Source organism: Octodon degus, unplaced genomic scaffold (genome assembly GCF_000260255.1).
Source record: "Octodon degus isolate 3935 unplaced genomic scaffold, OctDeg1.0 scaffold00018, whole genome shotgun sequence".
Lineage (NCBI taxonomy): Eukaryota > Metazoa > Chordata > Mammalia > Rodentia > Octodontidae > Octodon > Octodon degus.
The window spans coordinates 19,807,137-19,826,987 of record NW_004524594.1 but is presented as its reverse complement, the minus strand read 5'-3'; the positions used below and the strand labels follow the sequence as shown (position 1 = coordinate 19,826,987).

At 51.9% G+C, this 19,851-nt stretch overlaps 1 protein-coding gene across 1 annotated transcript in view; it reads left to right on the top strand.

Annotated features, from left to right (window-relative positions):
• Ighmbp2 (immunoglobulin mu binding protein 2) overlaps positions 1-19,165 on the top strand; it is a 30,402-nt gene extending 11,237 nt beyond the window's left edge. Inside the window, exons 8-15 of the mRNA XM_004627118.2 lie at positions 7,273-7,447; positions 9,974-10,156; positions 10,355-10,473; positions 10,898-10,992; positions 13,051-13,174; positions 14,095-14,940; positions 17,191-17,363; positions 18,321-19,165. Coding sequence (XP_004627175.2) covers positions 7,273-7,447; positions 9,974-10,156; positions 10,355-10,473; positions 10,898-10,992; positions 13,051-13,174; positions 14,095-14,940; positions 17,191-17,363; positions 18,321-18,518 — 1,913 coding nt within the window. The 3' untranslated portion in view covers positions 18,519-19,165. The remainder of the gene's footprint in view (positions 1-7,272; positions 7,448-9,973; positions 10,157-10,354; positions 10,474-10,897; positions 10,993-13,050; positions 13,175-14,094; positions 14,941-17,190; positions 17,364-18,320) is intronic.
• Positions 19,166-19,851: the final 686 nt, after the last annotated feature.

Here is a 19,851-nt window from a genome sequence, read left to right as displayed (position 1 = left end):
AACCCAGTATTTGTTTTTGTTTTCCGAGACAGGGTCTCCCTGTGTAGTTCAGGCTGGCCTTGTACACTCTGTGTAGCTCATGCTGGACTCAACCTCATGGTGCTCCTCCTGCCTCAGCCTCCAAAGTGCTGCGATTATAGGTGTGCATCATTGATTTTTAGAAGTGTGTTGTGTAGTTTCCAAATAGTCCGGGATTTTCCAGATGTCATTCTGATCTCTCTAGTTTCATGGGGATTGTAATTCCATGTACACCCACACTCTCTATGACTTTAATCATTTTCTTGAAACTTAGGGTCTGGCAAATGGACATTCTTTGTGAATGGTACATTCCTGCTTGAAAAGAATGTGTATCTTGGTGTTGTTGGTGAGTTTTTTGTCATGCTAGTCAAATCGTGAGGGTGATGGTGATGTTTAGGTTTTCTGTAGCTTTGCTGATTTTCTCCCGTTCCATCCCATGTCAGGAGACAGTTGCTGAAACCTTCTGATTATAAAGTATACTTTTGCCTAGTTCTATCAGTTTTTACTTCAAATTGTTAGACATTTTTGTATGAGTGTCCTAACCAAATTATCTTTATGAAACGACCTTTATCCCTGGTAATATTTTTAGAGATTTACTTTGATATTAAAATAATACCCCAGTTTTCTTAAAAACTTCAAAATTTTTATTAGTACATGCCCACAGTACATAATGATCACATTCATCATGGGGAAGGTTTTTGTTTTTTGTTTTAAACTCTGGTCAAAAACATACAAAATAGCCAGGTGTGGTGGCACAGGCCTGTAACCCCAGCACTTAGGAGGTTGGGGCAAGAGGATCGCTGCAAGTTTTAGGCCAGTCTGGGTTACAAAGTGAGACCCTGTTTCAAACAAAAAGAAAAAGAAAAAAAAGTCCACATAAAATAAAATATACTACTTTAAGTCTGTTTAAGGTACAGTCCAAGATTCTAGCTACACATATTTTTTGTATCAGATCTCAAGAGCAGATTCTAGAACGTACGTTGTTGTGTGGTACTGGGAATGGAGCCTGTGTTACTTTTCTTCTTGCTGGAACAAAATACCTGACAGCCAAAGTTAGGGGAGGAAAGATTTATTTAGCTCACAGTTTGTGGAGGTTTCAGTCCACAGTCAGCTGGCTCTGAGGCAGGGTGGCTTGGCAGAAAGGCACTGAAGAGAGGGACCGTTCATGGCAGGCAGAAGACACCAAAGACAAGGCAGTGACCCACAGGCGACAACTGTGGCTTCTTTCTCCCTGTTCTGTATTTATCCGGGTCACCCAGCCTAGGCAGGTACTCACCGGTCAGTGGGGTAATTTCGCAGTCATACTCCCTTAATCCTGGCACTGCACGATGAACCAGTCCAGCATCACACGCCCCAGACGCAGACACCTCGGAAAGCTCCGCCTGTGTCTGCGTGAGGCTTTGGGTGGACGTTGAGATGCAGCCATCGCAGAACCAGGGCTTGGTCCCTGCTACGCAAGTGCTCTGCCTCTTTTATTTCATTTTATTCTACTTTTACTTTTTTTTTTTTTTTTTTTTTCACTTTTACTTTTTGAGCAGTGTCCTCAGTTGCCCAGGCTGGTCTCAAACTTGGGATTCTCTTGTGTCAGCCTCCTGAACAGTATACATCTGTGTTCGAAGCTTTCTTCATGCTTTTTGTGTGGATTTGCAGTTCTCATCAGTTTCAGAAAATAATTGACCATTATTTCTTCTAATACGCTTTTCTCTCCTCTATCCTTTCCTTGGGGGCTTCCAGTTTGTCTGCTTTAAGGTTTTCTACAGCTCACCCATATTTTCCCTTTTTTTTTTTTTGATTCTTTGTGTCTTATTTGGAATAGCATTTTTACCTTTTCTTTCTTTCTTTTTTTTTTTTTCTGAATGTTGGGATGTGTCACCATGCCCAGCCCTTGAATAGTTTCTTTCACTAGTTTTTCTTTTTTTAATCATGGTAAAACTACTTACCATGAGACCCATTCTCTTTAAAAAGTTTGAAGCCTGCAACATAATATAGTTAACTAAGTATAGTGTTGTACAATAGATTTATTTCTTTTTTAAATGTATTTGGTACATGGTTTCACTAAGCAGCTCACTCTCAGGTGTTCCTCTAGTTTTCAGCCTACCCAGCACTGGGAGAACAGATGTGCACCACTATGCCCAGTCCTAGTGGCCAGCTGCCCAGGGGCAGGGCCAGCATGGCATGTGGTGCTGTGGATCAGACGCTGGTCCCTGTGCTTGCCTAAGCAGAGGTGCTTCATCCACTGAGATATCTCGGTGGCCCTGCAGTAGATTTCTGAAACTTTTTTTTTATTATTGAGGAATTGAGCCCAGGGCCTTGTATGTGCTAAGCATGTGCTGGTCCTACGAGCTACAATACCTCTTATATAACTGAAACTGTGTACTTGTTGATTGGTATATTTTTAAATTCACTAGTTTTTTATTTTATTTTTTATTTTTTGGTCAGGTTGATCTATCAATATAATTTTCATCTGAAACTCAGAAGTTCAGAATTGGGTCTCTTATATCATTTGTGTTTTCCGTTCTTTGGAGACAGGATGCAGTTCGGAATATCTGTGACATGGCTTCCCTCAGTGCTCTGGCCCTGGTCTCCGGGGTCTCTGCATTGCTGAGTCTCAATGGTGCATTCTCCCCGGCTGTGAGTCTTCTACGGCTTCATGCACCTCTGATGCTCATCTGGATGCCAGGCATGGAGAATTTTATCTTTTTGCCTGGTGGATATTTTTATATTCTTAGAAATATTCTTCAGCTTTATTTCTCAAGGCAGTAACTTCCTTGTAAGCAGTATGATCTTTCTGGTTCTTGCTTTTAAGACTGGTTAAGATCTGGAGGAGGATGCCATTTCTCACTGCTGACACAAACTCCTCACTAATTCTCTGTCCAGTTCCCACCAGTCCTAAGATTACCCTGACTAATGGAATTAGGCACTGTCCCTTGCCTCGTGGGAGCACTAGGCACTGTCTTATTGTTTTGAATGGCATTTTTCCTGGGCCGTGGGTGGTTTTCTCTTAAGCACCTACTGATCATTATTCAGCTGAATTCCCTAGCCGTCTCTGTTCAGCAATCTCTTTGCTATTTTGTTCTGGGAACCTTGGCTGCATTGGCGTTCCTAGAATCTTTTTTTTTTTTTTTTTTTTTTTTTGCATCTTTTGTGGTTATCCCTGGAATCTGTGTCCCATCTCTTCAACTCCAGGATTTGTTCAGGCTCTGAGGGCCTGGCTTCTCTGCACTTTGCTACCTCTTGGCAATTGAAGACAGGAAGCTGAGGCCACCTCAGGGTGTGCCTCCTTTGTCCAGTGTCTTAAAACGGCGTATGTTACATTTTCTTCACAGAGTGGGTTTGGGGAGATAGGTGCAGCCCTGCTACTGCATGTTGGGCAGAGTGCAGGACTCTCACTGTCTCCAGCACTAGCTGTCGCAGAGCTGCGTGCCTTGGGATTGTCTGGAGGATGCCGTCAGCCTGCGGTTCCAGGGTTCACCAGGTCTGTGGTGTTCATGAGGTCTCTTCTGTGCTCTGTAACAGTATCACTGGATTTGTTACTTTTCTCTTGTTGCTGGGACAAAATACCGAACATTTAGCATTAAGGAAGGAAAGGAGCTTTCTGTCCTACCCCAGCTGGCTCCAAGCTAGAGTGCCACCTGGCATATGGTAGTAGTTCACTGAGGTAGGTAGAGTGCCGTGTGGTAGAGCGTAGTAGTTCATGGTGGCAGAAAACAGCAAAAAGCAAAGGCAAAAGGGCAGAGAGCGGCAGCAGTGGCAGAGGCAAGCCTCTCTCCTCCTTATATTGCCTTCTGGCTATCTGCCCCAGGCTGAGTGGAGCACTCACACCCATAATCCCAGCAGTACGCAGACCCATAATCCCAATCTTGGATCATGAATTAATCACAAACTCTAAAACCGCACCCCAGTGACTACATGAGGTTTTTGGGGGACAACTATACACAAACCGTCACAGTCACCAGCAGCCACCCACTTTCTGTGAGTCAGTTGTCCAGGTGTGCTCTAGTGAGATCCTCTGCTCAGGGTCTCACGGGCCACAGTCCCAGTGTCCACTGGGGCTCTGGTGCAATCTAAGACTTGTCAGGATTGTACCAGACTTGTGTGGCTGTTGTTTACACCCTGTTTCTTGTGTGCTGTTGGGCTGAGTTTCTTACTGATTGTTGGTAGAGGCCACCCTTAGCTACTTGCCCTGTAAGCCTTCCCAGCATGGCCACTTCATCAGAGCTGGCAAGAGACTGAGTCTTGTAGATGGATTATAATCTTATGTAATGTTACTTAGGATGTGACATTCTATCTCATTGTCATCGTCCTCCTCCTCCTCCTCCTCCTCCTCCTCATCCTCAGTGGTGCTGCAGATTGTACCCAGGCCTTTGTGCATCCCTGGCAAATGCTTTCTGCTGAGCTGTCCCCTCCCTTGGTGAGAGGCCTATGAAAGGTGGGAATGTCAGGGAACCGGGCCTCCAAGGCCTGCTTCTGAATCTGTTCCAGCTTCTTGGGTGGTGGGCTACTCCAGGAAGCAGAGTCCAGGTTGTGTAGGCTTTATAGTTACAGTTTTATCTGGTTATCTGGTTTGTTTTTTGTTTGAGACAGGGTCTTACTATATAGCACAGGCTGGCCTTGAATTCATTGCAGTCCTCCGGCTTCAGCCTCCTAAGTGCTGGGGTTGCAGGTGTGCCCTAGCTACTACAGCCAGCTGTCTAGCTGTCTGTAAGGTTGGGTGGGAGAAAGCAGGAGGTGAATGCAAACTCGGCTTTCCTGCCTCCGAGTTACTTCTGTAGTTCCCGTCATTGGCTCTCTCTTTCTTCCATGCGGATCTGAGTTGCTGTCTGGGTCCTTTTGTTTCAGTCTGAAGGACTGTAGTTCTTGAAGGGCAAGTCAAGTTTTTTTTAGCTGGAGAGATCTTAATTTCTCATTCATTTTCAAAGGACAGTTTTGCTGGTTTGAAGAATCTTGGTTGTTAGTCATCTTTCAGCACTTAGGCTGTTGTTCCTGCCTGCACACCCCTGTGGTTTGTTCCTTTTCACCTGTGTGTGATGTTGAGGGTGAATCTAGGGCTTCACGCCTGCTAGGCAAGTGCTCTCCCGAGATGGGTCATGTAAGTTGCCCATGCCGGCCTCAAACTTGAGACCTTGTGCCTCAGTGCACCCCAGCATGCTCAGATGACATCTGTGCTCTGGGGCCAACACAGAAGTCTTTCCTCAGCTCAGTGCCCACTTGTGACCAGAGGTTCCCTTGAAGTCCTGCGGGCAGCCACCTGGCCCTGCTGAGCAGCTGAGTGTGCACACCAGCACGCTCCTAGCACGTAGCCAGGCCATCCGTCTGTAACTCTTGGCCTGGGCTTCGCATTTGCACAGAACCTTGCAGTGGGCCTGTGGGGAGAGCTGAGCGTCCTCGCAGGTCCTGCCCAGGCTCACACACAGCCCTCACATGTGCAATCATCTTCCAGAGCCTCTCAGAACCCCAAGGACATCTTGCTCTCCAGCTTGCCTTCTGATTTTGGTTTTCCTGTCCTTTGCTCTGGCTGTTGTCCGTTGCCTCAGCCATGATACTGCCTCTGCTTGATTTCAGCACACGCCCCATAGAGAAGGCTAGGTGAGCTCTGAGCCAGTCAGGCCTGGAGTTTCTGTGAGCAAGGTCCACCCGGGCAGCGTCGCATGGTTAGAGGATCAGTCTTTGGGAGCGGGAATCTGCATGGGCACCAGTGGTTCTGGTTTCTCATGGCTGCCAGGCTGCTGGCTGCAAATGACGACATGGGGTGGGGTGGCAGCAGGGGTGACAGGGTGAGTTGAATGCTACAGTGCTCATTTGGGACTTGGCCTTTTTTTCTAATAAATTCTCAGAGTGCTGTGAGCGTCCAGAGTTGTGAACACGTCGGCTCTGACTGGTCTGCCAGAATTTTTGCTGTGTGAGTGGAGGAGAGTTTGCTAAGGTTGTTGCTGCCATTTCCACTGACACTTCTCACTATAATTTTTTTATTCTTTTGTAGTACTGGGGGCACAGGGTCTTTGCACTGAGCTAACTCCCCATTCCCCCCTCCCCTTGTGAGACAGGATCTCACTAAGGCTCTAAATGATTCTTAAGTTGCTAAGTGACCCTTGAACTTGAAATCTTCCTGCCTCAGCCTTCCAGAGTACTGGGAACCCAGGTGTGCATCACCACACCTGGGTCTTCCCTTTAAGTGCAACGTTTGTAGGGGTTGGAAAGGGACCTCTCCCCTCCACACCCAGGGCCCACTGGCAGCCCCTCCTGCTTGGTTGTGGAACTGAGGTGATTTCTTCGAAGTGTTTCCACCAGGAAGTCTGACTTTGGGTGGGGGCATCACTCAGTGGTAGAATGCTGCCCTAGCATGTCAGGTGCTGAGTTTCATCCCCAGCTATGTTAAAAAACAAGACAAAGAGAAGAACGAATTTTGCTTTCTCTTTGTCCTGTGAAGTCTCATCTATAATCAAAATGCATCTCTTTATGATCTGAAGCCTGTGTCCTCTGTGGCCCTTTCCCTAATCATCTCTGACAAGTCTGTCTTCATAAAATATACATGCCTCAGGTAGGGGTGGAAGGGACAGTATTTCTATTTTCGTGGTGCTTGGGGTGGGGCCCGGGTCCTCACAGGCCAGAGAAGCGCTCTGCCACAGGACCCACCCCCAGCCCATACCTGCTGTCTTGAGCGCGGTACTTTGTGATCATTCAGTTTCCAGAACAGTTGCCTGTGATGCTGGTGTGGCCCACAGGAGTCTTCAGCGAGAGGAGCGTAGGGAGGGCCTTGCTTCGCATGCACTGCAGTTTGCCCAGCCGACTGGGCCCAGGCGCTCTCACGGCCTGCGCTCCCCTCACTGCACTGCTTTGTGTTAGGAGGAACACCTGGTGCAGTGGTTTGTGTTGTCAGGAATATGGAGGTTTTTCTCAGCAATATTGTTGTCTATGTCTAAGAGATGAAGCCTTGTAGGAAAATTAAATTTTACATCCAAAAATAACATAGATCTGACGTATAGAAACAGGACAGCATCCCATAGACTTGGCATAGCTCCAAAGGGGCAGTTCATTTTGGCGACCGAAGGTTGAATGGCCAGTGCTCAGAGACACAGTGAGCTGGGACAATCTCTGTAATGCCCTTTCCAAGTCTATTCCAGATGCAGATTTATGCTGCAGTTGTGATGTAAGACTAGCTGCGGCAGCTGGCGTGGTGTCTCTCAGTGTGATTGTAAGTGTAGCTGAAGAGGGTCAGCTGGTGCCTCTGTGGACTGAGGGTTTCCTGTCCCCCAGGTGCTTCTCCTGACGGCCCTCTGAAGTTGCTACCTGAGAGCTACTTCGATGTGGTAGTCATTGACGAGTGTGGCCAGGCCCTGGAGGCCAGCTGCTGGATCCCCCTGCTGAAGGCCAGGAAGTGCATCCTGGCTGGAGACCACAAGCAACTGCCACCCACCACAGTCTCGCACAAGTAAGACCTCAGAGCCTTTCTTTGCCCCTGGCCCATCAGTCCTCCCGGCCATCCTTCTGCATCCAGCCCGGACATCCCCGTTAGTCCTCCTGTGCCCTCCCCGCACCTTTCTCAGTGATAGCTCCTGCTGAGTGCTGTTGCATCTGCTCATTTAAATGTCTACCTTGATAGACCATGTGCTCCTGGTGACTGGGTCATGTCACCCTCATCTTTGTGCCAGGCTTTGTGCCTCCCCTGGTGAGACAGATAGACAGGCTTGGTGGTATAGGCCTGAGAGCTGTTCTGTGGCTGGTCTAGTGAGCTCAGTTCTAGTCACAATGGGTGCACTGTGGTGTCCTGTTTTTTCATAGTGGCCCAAAACCTTTCTGAGGTGACACACTCTTCCAAATTGGAGGAAGTGTTGTTGCCCATGGCCCCTGTTCCCATTCTTCCCTTCATTGTCCCAACATGGCTTCTTAAGCCCTCTGCCTAGGCCACTGTCTCCAGCCCCATGTTGGGCAGCCCCACCCTCCCTGTCCCAGTCACTTTCCTGAATGCTGGGATAATACCCAACTTTATCTTGGCTCACATCTTATGCCGTAGTTGACTGGCTCCAAGGAGGGACAGCTTGGCACAGCAGTGTGGGGGAGAAAGAGCTGCTTACCTCGTGGTGGAGAATCAAGAGAGGAGCTGGGATGGGAGATAGAACCTTCTAGGTGATGCCCACATGATCCACTCACCTCCCAAAGGGCCTGCCTGTGGTTGAATGAGGCTTTAGGAGAACATGGAGACATAAACCGTAACATTCCCTTTGGAAGAAAGCTCCACAGGGCCCCAGCCTGGCTGTGTGAACGGAAGCCTCCAGTCCCTTGTGTGGTTCACTTAGTTCTGTTAGTAGAAGCTCCTATCTTTGTGCTATTTGTTCATTTACTTTTCTTCCATCCAGAGAAGAAGCTGCAGAAGCCTGTGGGCAGGCCTGATACAGGGGGTGGTGTTTTGGTTGTTTTTTTTTTGGTAGAACCAGGATTGAACTCAGAACCTTGAACTTGCCAGGGAAGTGCTTATTCCACTGAGCCATCTCTCCGGCCCCAGGGGGAGGATCTTGCTGCTCCAGGTCCAGCAAGGCAGCTGCAAGGCATGGGACTCCCCTGGGCTCTGTGTCCCCATCCTCCCTTCCCTCTGGGGCTGGTGACTTCTTCCTGGCATCTATAGGCTCTTTGACCCTGTCTGTACTCAGTGTCTGTGCAAAGTCAGGATCCTACCTGACTGGAACTCGGGTTGTTTACTCAGAACCAGGAGGAGCTGAGCAGGGGGACTCTCCTGGGGGAGCAAGTGGCCCAGGTGCCCAAAGGGGATTTAGAAGCTCCTTGAGTGAGGATTTTGGAAGTCATGTCTCGGTGCGCTGGAGGGGGAGACTGGGGATGTTTTCTGTCGGATCAAAGGGAAGCCACAGAGGTCTGTCTCCTTGCTTCTTGAGGATCCTCAGAAAGGCTCTGTGCTCCAGGGAGCCTTGGGGGACAGAGAATCTAGAGCTGTGCCCCCTGGGGAGCAGGACCCTGAGAGCCTGGAGATGAGAAAACCAGAGCTTGTGGATGGTGCCTCTAGGTTTGCAGGAGGGGCTGACAATCGCCTCATGTCTTCACTTGATTTGGCATTGGTTGTTCCTGGTAGCAGTGATTACTAGGAATCACTTATTCACGGTGGTCCTTTAGAATTCCAGAGTGTGGGGCTCTAGTCCTTTCAGAGACTGGCACTTTCCCACAGCTCTAGTGATCAGCACTCAGCATGAGGTGCTGTGCCATGAGTCCTTGAGCCAGGTGGCCCAGATGGGTCCTGGCTGGGCAGCCTTGGGCCGCTGCCTTGACCTCTCTGGGTCTCACGCTCCTTCTGCATAACAAGGGACTCATTTCAGCCGCTGCTTCGTGTGGTGTTGAGGGTGGCGCAAGGGGCCAGGAAGTGCTCAGTTAGTGGCCACTAGTGCAATGAGTTCTAAAGAACAGGCCTGCACTAGTTTTCTGTCACCACTGTGACAAATTAACACAGATGTTGTAACAGATCAGTCTGTGATCTTACAGTTCTAGAGGTCAGGTGTCAAAATCCGTCTCCCTGGCTGAAAATCAAGGTGTTGGCAGGGCCGGTTGGCCAGACGCTGGAGGCAGAGATCTGTTTCCAGCTGCTGGCGCCCACTGCCTTTGCTGGCACCAGGACTCTTCTTCCTCCTCCAAACCAGTGTGCAGCATCTTCAACTCCACCTTGTCCCACAGCCTTCTCTGACTCTGGCTCTTCTGCTGCCTCATAAGGCCCGTGTAATTATCTCCTAAGTGATGTAGGATCCTCTCCTCCCCTGCAGAGTCCCTGTTGTCACATAAGGGAACATAGTCCCAGGTCCTGGAGTAGGACATCTTGGGGACCGTGGCTTAGCTGACCCCACTCCCCTTTTAGATGGGATGCCTTAGGCCTGGGCTGTGAGGCAGCCTTCTCTGCTCACCCCACTTCTCTGTGGGCCCTGGGACTCAGGCTGTTCCTCCCACTCCTCCCTTGGTGCAGGGCGGCGCAGGAGGGGCTATCGCTCAGCCTGATGGAACGCCTGGCTGAGGAGCATGGCGACAGGGTGGTGCGGACACTGACCACGCAGTACCGCATGCACCAGGCCATCATGCGCTGGGCCTCGGAGGCCATGTACCACAGTCAGCTCACGGCCCACCCGTTGGTGGCCGGCCACCTCCTGAGGTGAGTGACCCGCCCTACCCCTGCCTCAGTCTCCCCACTCATGAAGGTTTTAGAGCACAAGTCCACTCGGACTGATTTTCTGGAGGAAGTCAGCCTTGTCCAGTGTGAAATGCCCAGTGCCTGCCATGGGCCATGGGGACCTCTCTGTTTTCCCCGCTGTTATGCAGTTCAGCACTGATCTGTTTACCCATGTGCCAGGGATCTGCCAGGCGTGGCTGCTACAGAGGAGACAGGCATTCCCCTGCTGCTCGTGGACACCGCCGGCTGTGGGCTGTTTGAGCTGGAGCAGGACGATGACCTGTCCAGGGGAAACCCAGGTGAGCCCGCCAGTGGGCTGGCTCAGTCCTTACAGACTTGGGCGGGCTCTTCTTCGGGCCTGTTGGCTTCAGGTTGCCCCACTCACTTGGGGGGGCATGAGAAGAGGGAGAGGCTGAGAGCTGGCTCAGAGGCTTTAGGGCCAGGCTCTAGGGCCGGGCGGCCCCGCACTCTACGTGGGTATTGGAGTGGCAGGCAGCGGTTCCTGGCCATCCCCTGATCTCATGGCCTCAGCTTGGGCAGCCAGGAGTCATATCTCTCAGCACCCAGCACACCTCAGGACAGCCAGGTCATCTCCATTTGTGTGAACCCATGTTTCCAGGTCCTGTGCACAAGGCCTGGTGATCTGACCCTGGTGACAGGCTCAGTGACAGAGGTTGACCCCACCTGTCCCCATGCTGACTGCTTGTCCTCTTTCCATTCCAGGTGAAGTCAGCCTCGTCAGTCTGCACATCCAGGCTCTGGTGGATGCAGGTGTCCAGGCAGGGGACATTGCTGTCATCACGCCCTACAACCTCCAGGTGTGAGGGGCTCCCTTTGACCCTTTGTCTTGGTTACTTTTTTCTAGTTGCTGAGACAAAATATCTGGCATCCAAAATTAAGGAAGGAAAGGTTTAGTTAGCTCAGGTTGTGGAGGTTTCAGCCTGCAGTCAGCTGGCTCCTAGGGAGGGTGGCATGGCGCAGGGTCAGCAGTGCAAGGCGGCAGAGCAAGACAGCAAAGGCAGCAGGAGCAAAAGGGAGGGAAGCAAGCCCTTTCCTTATATGTATATTGGCTGTCTGCTGGTGCCCACATCATCTCTGTGCCCTCTTCTACAAATTGATGTTTATCAAGGACCCTAGCGCCCTGCTGAATCACTTAGTTCAACTTTTAAACTTCTGAAGTTGATACCGTGAACAACATCCCAGAGTGTAAGGGCCTGTCCTTTTCACCCAGGATGTAGAACTGCTGAGTTTCTCAGCTAAACTTTTAGACTCCTCAAGTTGACCCAGTGTATCAACCGTAACACCCCCTTTTGTTGTCCTCTGTACTAGTGAGACTCAAGACAACCCAAAGAGCCTAAAGAACGTAGGTGTGGCGGTACAGGCTTGAGTCCCAGCACTTGGGAGGCTGAGGCAGGTGGACCACCTCGAGTTCAAAGCTTGGGGCTACATAGTAGTGAGTTCAGGGCCAGCCTGAACTACATAATGAAACCCTGTCACAAATCAAACAACTACAAAAAGAGAACTTAAAACAGTAGTTCAGGGGCTGGTGAGATGGCTCAGTGGTCTAAAGCACCTACTTAGAACAAGCTTAGCAAAGCACAGGGACCGCGGTTCAATCCCCCAGCACCACATGCCAGCCAGCCCCGCCCCCTGGTGGGCTGAGCTGGCCACACACACACACACACACACACAAATAAACACACACACACACACAAATAAAATTTAAAAAAATAAAATAAACATGAAGAAGAAAGAGTTTATTTGCTATGGTGACCAAAAAGCCCAGAGGTAGACTTGACCTCATCATGGCTCAATTGCCCAAATGACATCAAGTATAGCTGTGTCTGTCTCACTCTGCCCTGCCTGCCCTGTCCTTATGCCTGATTCCCCCATTCCATCTTTGTTTTCAGGCACCTGTCTGCAGGTGGCCTGGCATCCTTAGGGTGGAATAGCCTCGGCTTGACACTCACTATCCTGGCTTAGGTCGCCTCCCTGCCCCCGCTTTGCTTGATAGGAGCACACCTGCCAGTGTCGTGTCCTCCAGTGTCACTTGTCCTGGCTCACAGTCGCACATGGGCTGACATTGGTGGCTGTCCGGAGCCAAAAGCAATGAAGCAGTCCCAGTGACAGGCTCATGTCTGACAGCTTCTTTTTCTCTGTGTCCCCGTGTGTCTGGGAGAAGGGCAGTCTTTCGGACTGCCTGTGGGCTCCCCTCAGCCTCGAGGCCCTTGCCGAAGGAGTGGCAGGTCTTGAAGCCACCTTGACTTTTTTTTTTTTTTTTTTTTTTTATTTTAGTGAGAAAAAAAGATAAAATAGCACTGAAACACTTTCAAAACAGGTTAGTAGGACAGTTATAATAATACTTTGCATATTGTCTTCATAGTAGTCAGAGGACATGATGTAGACATGAAATCTTGTCTAAACAATATTAGTACAAACCTCACTGAACTAAGAGAAAGTAGCTGTATTTCTATCCTATCTTGTATATTCATACATAATGTATTGGATGAAAGGTCATTTATTTTTATTTTTCTGATAGTTTCACATTTTATTCACTATTTGCAGTTAGTCCTCTGGGTTACTGCTCTCACTCAGCCCATCACTGTTTTCTCTGTGTATAGTCACACAAAGGAATGTGAGCAAGAGGATCTAACTTGAGCTCTACAGTTTACTACCCAAAGGGTAGAGACACTCATATCATGCAACTGGGGACATTTCTGAGGGCTAAAAGGAATATTAGTAACTGCACAACATCCAGAGCATACATGGCCTCTGCCACACAAAGTAGAACATACTGTGTTCACCCTAGTTAAGGAGTACTGTCTTCAGTTGTCTGGCCACCCTGACTTGTGAGGGTGACAGTGCTCGGGTTTCAGGTGGAGCTGCTTAGACAGAGCCTGGAGCGCAAGCACCCTGAGCTGGAGATTAAGTCCGTCGATGGCTTCCAGGGCCGGGAGAAGGAGGCTGTGGTGCTGTCCTTCGTCAGGTCTAACAGGAAAGGTATGAGGTCTGCGCAGAACTCGCTGGGGCCGCACAGAAGCTAGTGGATTCTGAGGGTGTCAGGGCTTCTGCTCATCCCTGCCAGGGAAGTGTGGAGCGCAGCTTCTGCCCTCTGTAAGTCTTGTGCAGAAGAAGACTAAGTGGTTAGGACCTCTAGGGTGCAGCAGAGCCTGGGCAGGCGGGAAGTGTCCTGGGGGTGACTTCCCAGCAGCTCCGCTGAGGCTGAGCCCTCATTGGCCCAGTGAGTTGGGGAGGGGGGTGCATGCATTTCAGGCAGAGGGAACAGAATCTGGAGGCTCCGTGGCAGCCGTGTGCACTCAGGGAGCTGGTGGTTGGGGGCGGGCGGGGCACCTTGTTGAGGTGGAGCCCTGTCTTGAAGCCTAGAGCTTGTCTTCTAGCCTTAGAGCAAAGCTATGGCAATAAGAAAATTATACCCAGGGCCAGGGAGATGACTCAGTAGAATAAGGGCCTAAGTTCAATCCCCGGCTCCACCAAAAAAAAAAGAAAATTATACTTAGCGACTCCACTTTAGCTAGTGGGCCTGAGAAGCATCTTCAGAAGGTTGGAAATAGATGAGGGTGGGAAGGCCCTTCACCTCGCCCCTGGAGTACCAGCTGCTGCCCCTCCCCGGCTGTGCGTGTCTGGGCTCAGGCAGGAGGGCTCTGTCTGCACCTGGCCCCAACAGCAGCTCGGGATCCTCCAGTGCATTTTGGTGCCACACAACCACACTCGACAGCAGAGGTGGCACAGTGCTACACAGATGGGGCATCCCATCTACACATATGGGGCACTCAGGTGGAAGGCACCCACAGATGTGGGTCGCAGGCTGGGGGTCCCCCAGGTTGGGAGGACGCTGAGGATGCTGCAGAGAAGGTGTGAGAGTCTGCTTCTTGTTGGTCCCCTCTCCTCTGGCCCTTTAGGTGAGGTTGGGTTCTTGGCCGAGGACCGGCGGATCAATGTAGCTGTCACCCGAGCGCGGCGGCACGTGGCAGTCATCTGTGATTCCCGCACTGTCAACAACCACCCATTTTTGAAGACCCTGGTGGATTATTTCACCAAGCATGGGGAAGTGCGCACGGCTTTTGAGTACCTTGATGATATCGTCCCTGAAAACTACGTCCATGAGGGTTCCCAGGGCCATAGCCAGGCCGCGGCAAAGCCTCAAGGCCCCACTTCCTCAGCCAGGAAGCCACCTAGAAGTGGGCGGCAGGAGGGCAGCCACGAGGCAGGAGCAGCTGCAGGGCAGCATCGGAGGAAGCCAGGCCCAAAGTCTTTGACCTCTGAAGTCCCTTCTCAACCCAGCTTCAATGGGGACAGCCAGGGGGGCTCAGGAAGTTCAGAAGGTACAGTGCGCCTCAGGGCCGTGATTGAGGAGTTTGTGGCCAGTGAGGAGAGGCAGTTAAAGTTTCCCATGTCCTTGAGTTCTCACGACAGGCTGCGGGTCCACCAGATAGCTGAGGAGTATGGGCTGCGGCATGACAGTGCTGGGGAGGGGAAGGCGAGGTTCATCACTGTGAGCAAGAGGGACCACGTGGAGGTCAGCAGCAGCAGAGCTCCCCTCCCTCCTGTGCCCCCCAGCCCTGCGCAGCCAGAGCAGCCCCCCGAGAAGCAGTGTGACCAGGCCCCAGTAGACCTGAAGGTGCTGCACCTAGAGAGGCTGCAGAGGGAACAGCACACCCGGGAGCAGCCAGCCAAGAAGGGGCAGCCAGTCATAGGCTCTGGGCAGCCGAAGTTTCCAGAAAAGAAAAAGAAAAAAGCAGCCAAGGGTAAGTTGTATCAACTATGGAGCATAGGTGTAGTGTTCCCTTACCTGAAACTACCATCCTCAAAAGTAGTTGTGGATTTCTGTGGGTGACACTGCCACCTGTCGTGTTGCACTGTTAGTTTTAATCATGTCACCTGCTTCTGGCTCTGTCTACCCCTGGACCTGAGTGACAGGTTCCTTCCTGGTCTTGGGCAGGCCCCAGCAGGTAAGAAGCACTCAGTGGGCTTACTGTCACAGAGAGGTGGCAGCTGCAGTCCCACCAGAGTCAGGCAGTGCCTACGGGCTCCCTCTACACTCTCTGAACTCTCTGTTCCCAGCCTGCTGGGCCCCAGGGTGAGCCAAATGCTTCTCACGGGGATCTGGTGTGTGTGCACTCCCGCAGAGTGTGCCTTGGTTGGCCATAGCCTGGATTTGCTGGACACTTCTGAGGTCCCTGTTAGAGCCTCATCACTGTCTGCAAGATCACAAAGGAGTTTGGCTCTCTTTTCTTGTCAGCTCCTGGAACGCAGAGCAGTACAAACCTCCAGCCCTGCCCATTGGGTGTGGGATTCTAGTAGAGGAAAAAGACTATCTCTGTTTTTAAGCTGAGAGGGGTGATAGGATCCCTGGCTCAAAGGGCAAGGTGCCAAGACCATGTGACAGTAGGATGGCATCTCCTACAGGAGTCAGTGAGTGCTCACCTATGCTTTGGGGTTACAAGGACTGGGCACCTGTGGAATCCCTGCCACACTCAGGGACGCTGGCACCATCCCTCTGGGGAAGTGCTCCTTTTTTTTTTTTCAGTGGAACCAGGGATTGAACTCAGGCCCTTTCGATTGCCAGGCAAGCACTTATTCTACTGAGCCATCTCTCTGGCCCCCTGGAAGTGCTCCTTTGGCAGCCACTTTCCAGGTGCCTTTTGCTATCTTGATTCAGACCTGGCCTATGTGCAGGGTGTCAGGCTCTGAACCATTGTCCTAGGGAGTTGGCGAGATGTAGATCCCTTCATGACCAGCTGCCCGACCAGCTCTCTGCTGTGGCCTTTCCCTCGGGGTTGGGGTGGCCCTGGTATCCCACAGCACGGCTGGGTCATGTGTGCTTTCAGCAGAAGCTTGGGTCAGGTGGAGAGTGACAGAAGGTGCCCTTGTGTTTGCCACATTTCCCAGTGTGCTCTGCCCCCTCGCTCCCTGCTAGGGCCTGAGGGTGCTCTGCCTGGCTCCTGGGCCTGCACTCCCGAGGATGCTTGCTGCCCGTGCTGCTGTTGCACCTCCCGCAGGCCTTCTCAGGCCGCTTGATTCTGCCCAGGGGGTGGGGTTAGCACTCTTCCTTTCCTCCTCTCAGGCAGAAGTGCCTGCTTAAGTTTAAAACAGACACCATAGACCCTTGAGATTGTGGGGCACCTCTGGAGCCCCTGGGCTGTGTCACAGGCTGCCATGTGCCACACATCTGAAGCTTCCTGTTCTGATCTCTGTGGCCGCTTACTGTGCACACCCTGCACTAGGAACAAGCCAGACCTGCCTGAGTGCATCCTGGAGCTCACCCGCCTTGTGCCAGGGTTCCCACTCGCCTGTCTCCCGCGCCTCTTCACTTGGGTGTGGATGAGTGCTTACAGTGCACATGCATTTCACGTTACAGAGCTGAGCATTTCCTAGCCTTTCTTGTGTCTGTTGAAAAGGTGGAGATCGCCCAGTGGGACACTGAGTGCTGCGGGTCATCAGGCCCTGCAGGTCATCAAGCCACTTCTTGGAATGGGGCTTCTGTGTTTTTTTGGGGTTTTGTTTTTGCAGTTGATGCCATGCGAACATCCTTATGTTTAAATGTGTTCAAAATGAGAGAGGGCACCTTCAAAGGAGGGTGGCGGGCTGGGGAGATGGCTCAGTAGAATAAGTGTTGCAAGCACAAGGGCCTGAGTTCAATCCCTGGTTCTGCAAAAAATAAAAAAAAAAAAAAAAAAAAAAAGGGTGGCATTGTCTCAGGCACCTGTGTGCTGCCACACCCCGTTCGGAAGGTCCTGCCGTCTTCCCAGTATGCCGGGCTGTGTTGTCTTGAGCAGGGTATTGGGGGTCAGTGGCCCGGTGAGGGCGAGTCAGGACAGTGCAGCCTGGACAGGCGGTGAGTTTTCCTGAGAGTCCCTCTGCATGTTTGGTAGGGCCCAGAAGTAGGAACTGGAAGGAACATGTGAGGGCGTGGCCTAGCTGCAGCTTTGCTGTGAGCCAGGCGGGAGAATCTGGTCTCCATGTTCCCCTCTTGCTGAATGATGCTTTCTCCCCAGGACGAATTGCCAAGGATCTGCCCTCTGAGGAGGACTTCGACGCTTTGGTGTCAGCTGCTGTTAAGGCTGACAACACCTGTGGCTTTGCCAAGTGTTCTGCCAGCGTTGTGACTTTGGGACAGCTCTGCCAGTTCTGTGGCCACCGCTACTGCCTCAGCCACCACCTGCCCGAGGTACACGGCCCCCTCTGGCTGGACAGTGGGGGAGAACATGCGGTGCAGACTTGCCCCATTCAGTCCGTGCTGCTGTTGGAACACCCTTGGGAATGTCTTCTTTAAGGACAGAAGCAGGCGTTGTCTTAGGGTTTGTCCTGAATACTTGGAGTATGGGGAAGTAAAATGCCATGTTTTTTGAGTTCCAGCCATGTCAGGGATATGGGTGGAGAGGGTGTATCCTAGTGTCCCCGGGCTTTGTGGTGAGTTGATTGGTCCCAGTGTAGGGCCTGGGAGGTAGGACTCAAGGGCCATGGATCAAGATGGCAGCGGTGCCATGGCCTTTTCACGTACATGTCAGGGAGACCTCTGAGCCAGGTCCAGGAGCCTGTGGGCAGCTGGGCTGGAGCAGGCCCCATCTCTGCCACAGTGGGCTCTGGGAAGGAGACTGGCATAGGGTACTGATGCAGCTGTCTGGGTACTCTGAGGAGAAATCCCAGGAACCAGGGCTGCAGCAGGAGACCTGTCCACCCGGGCGGGGCTTAGACCAAGGGGTGAGCAGTGGAGGGCCATGGCGAGGTGGGCTGAGGGCAGGAAGGCAACCCCTCCAGCCTGAGGAAGCCCTGGGTTAGTCGGGGTTGGAGCAGACTGGGAGGCAGGGGCAGTGGAGGCTGGATATGGCCTGGGCGCCTCCGGCTTGAAGTGGAGGTGGCACTGAGGTGTCACTAGGCCACAGTGTCACCACATTGGCTGTAGCAAGGAGGAGCTTGCGCCTGGCATGCAGTGGGAGCTGGCCACGGGGCTGTATGGTCGTTGAGGTGTTGCTTTCTGTGCACGCTTGCCAGTGAAAGTCTTATGTGGGGAGCCTCTGCAGAATCTCTCTGGGACTCAGCAGTCCCCAAGCTCTTCACTGGTGGATGTGCAGGCTCCCCACCCCCACCCTGTGGAGCCCTCACCTGATTCTTCTGCCCTTCCCAGATCCATGGCTGTGGTGAGAAGGCTCATGCCCACGCCCGACAGAGAATCAGCCGGGAAGGGGTCCTGTATGCCGGCAGCGGGACCAAGGACAGGTCCCTGGACCCTGCGAAGAGGGCCCAGCTCCAGAGGAGGCTGGATAAGAAGCTGGGGGAGCTCAGCAGCCAGAGGACAAGCAAGAAGAAGGAGAAGGGGACGTGATGTGGCCCTTTGGAGGGAGAGCCTGCAGCTGGTGCCCGGCCTAGGACACTGTCCTGCAGGCCAGGACATGGAGCATCCTCAGGGACAAGCTTTCCCAGCCTGGGGACCTTTGCCCAGTCTCCTCCTCTCCCGGGGGGGATGGAAATCTCACATGTGGGTCTCAGGGAAGGTCCTGTTTTGGAGATGCACCTGGAGTCGGCCTCTGGCACAGCAGTACGTTAGGGTGAAGACACCGAGAGAAAAAAGGAGGCCCGGGTGCCCTGAATGCCCTGGAAGGCAGGTCTTGGAAGGGCTTTCTGTGCGTGTGTGCCATCTGGCCATCTGCAGCCACCTCCCTGCCTGGGTTCCTGGTGCTTGCGCTGATACTTGCCCTGAAGGCTGTGGATGCAGCCGATCTCTGGTTAGAGGGGCTCCTGTATGCACCCACCCCCGTGACTGGTTGGGGACCGGTGTAAGGGCATTCTCTGGTGGTCCTCCCAGGAGAGAGCTGTCCAGAACATCCATGTCACCGACAGCCTACAGATGCAAGGCTCTCCAAGCACTCTGCCAAATATTTATAAGAACCTCAACAGAGGTATTTTAGTCTCAGGCTCTTACTCAAATGAACATAAATTATTTTAAAATGAAATAAAAATTCATGCATACAATCCATAGTATGCTTGCTGTGGTTCAGGTGAGCCGCCTTTCCTATTCTTGCTCCAGTATCTCTTCTGGAGCGGGTGCTGGACACAGGATGAGCTCACATTTGCCGTCAACCTTCAGGGCATCTAAGAGCATTGGTAAGGTGGACTGCAGGTGTGCGTGTGTGGAGCTGCCACTGGGGATATTGTTGTCCTGTCAGCAGATGATGAGGGGAAAGGGAACATGATGAGGCAGGGCAGGGTCTTACTATGTAGTTCAGGCTGGCCTTGGACATACTATGTGGCCCAGGCTGACCTCGAACTTGAGGTAGTCTTCCTGCCTCAGCCTCCAGAGTGCTGGGATTACAAGCGTGTGCCACCATGCCCAGCCTTGCTTGGGTCTTCTATCCAGGAGAAGAGGGTTTCTGAGGTAAAGTTTAGCACTGTAAACTGGCAGTGTGGAGAGGGAGAGGCTGCCTTGAGGAGGGACTGCGGCTGGAGTGGAACGTGTCCTCCCTGCCAGCTGCATACATTGGTCACTGTTTTCGCTAGGGCAGGGCCTCTCCCTCCCTCTGGGTGTCTTGCTTGTTTAAACCCATTGATGGCTTTGTTTGTGGTACTGGGAATTGAACTTGGGGCCTACCACGTACTAGACAAGCTCTCTACCTCTCAGTTCTACTCCAGCCCTTTTATTTTTTATTTTAAGATGGTCT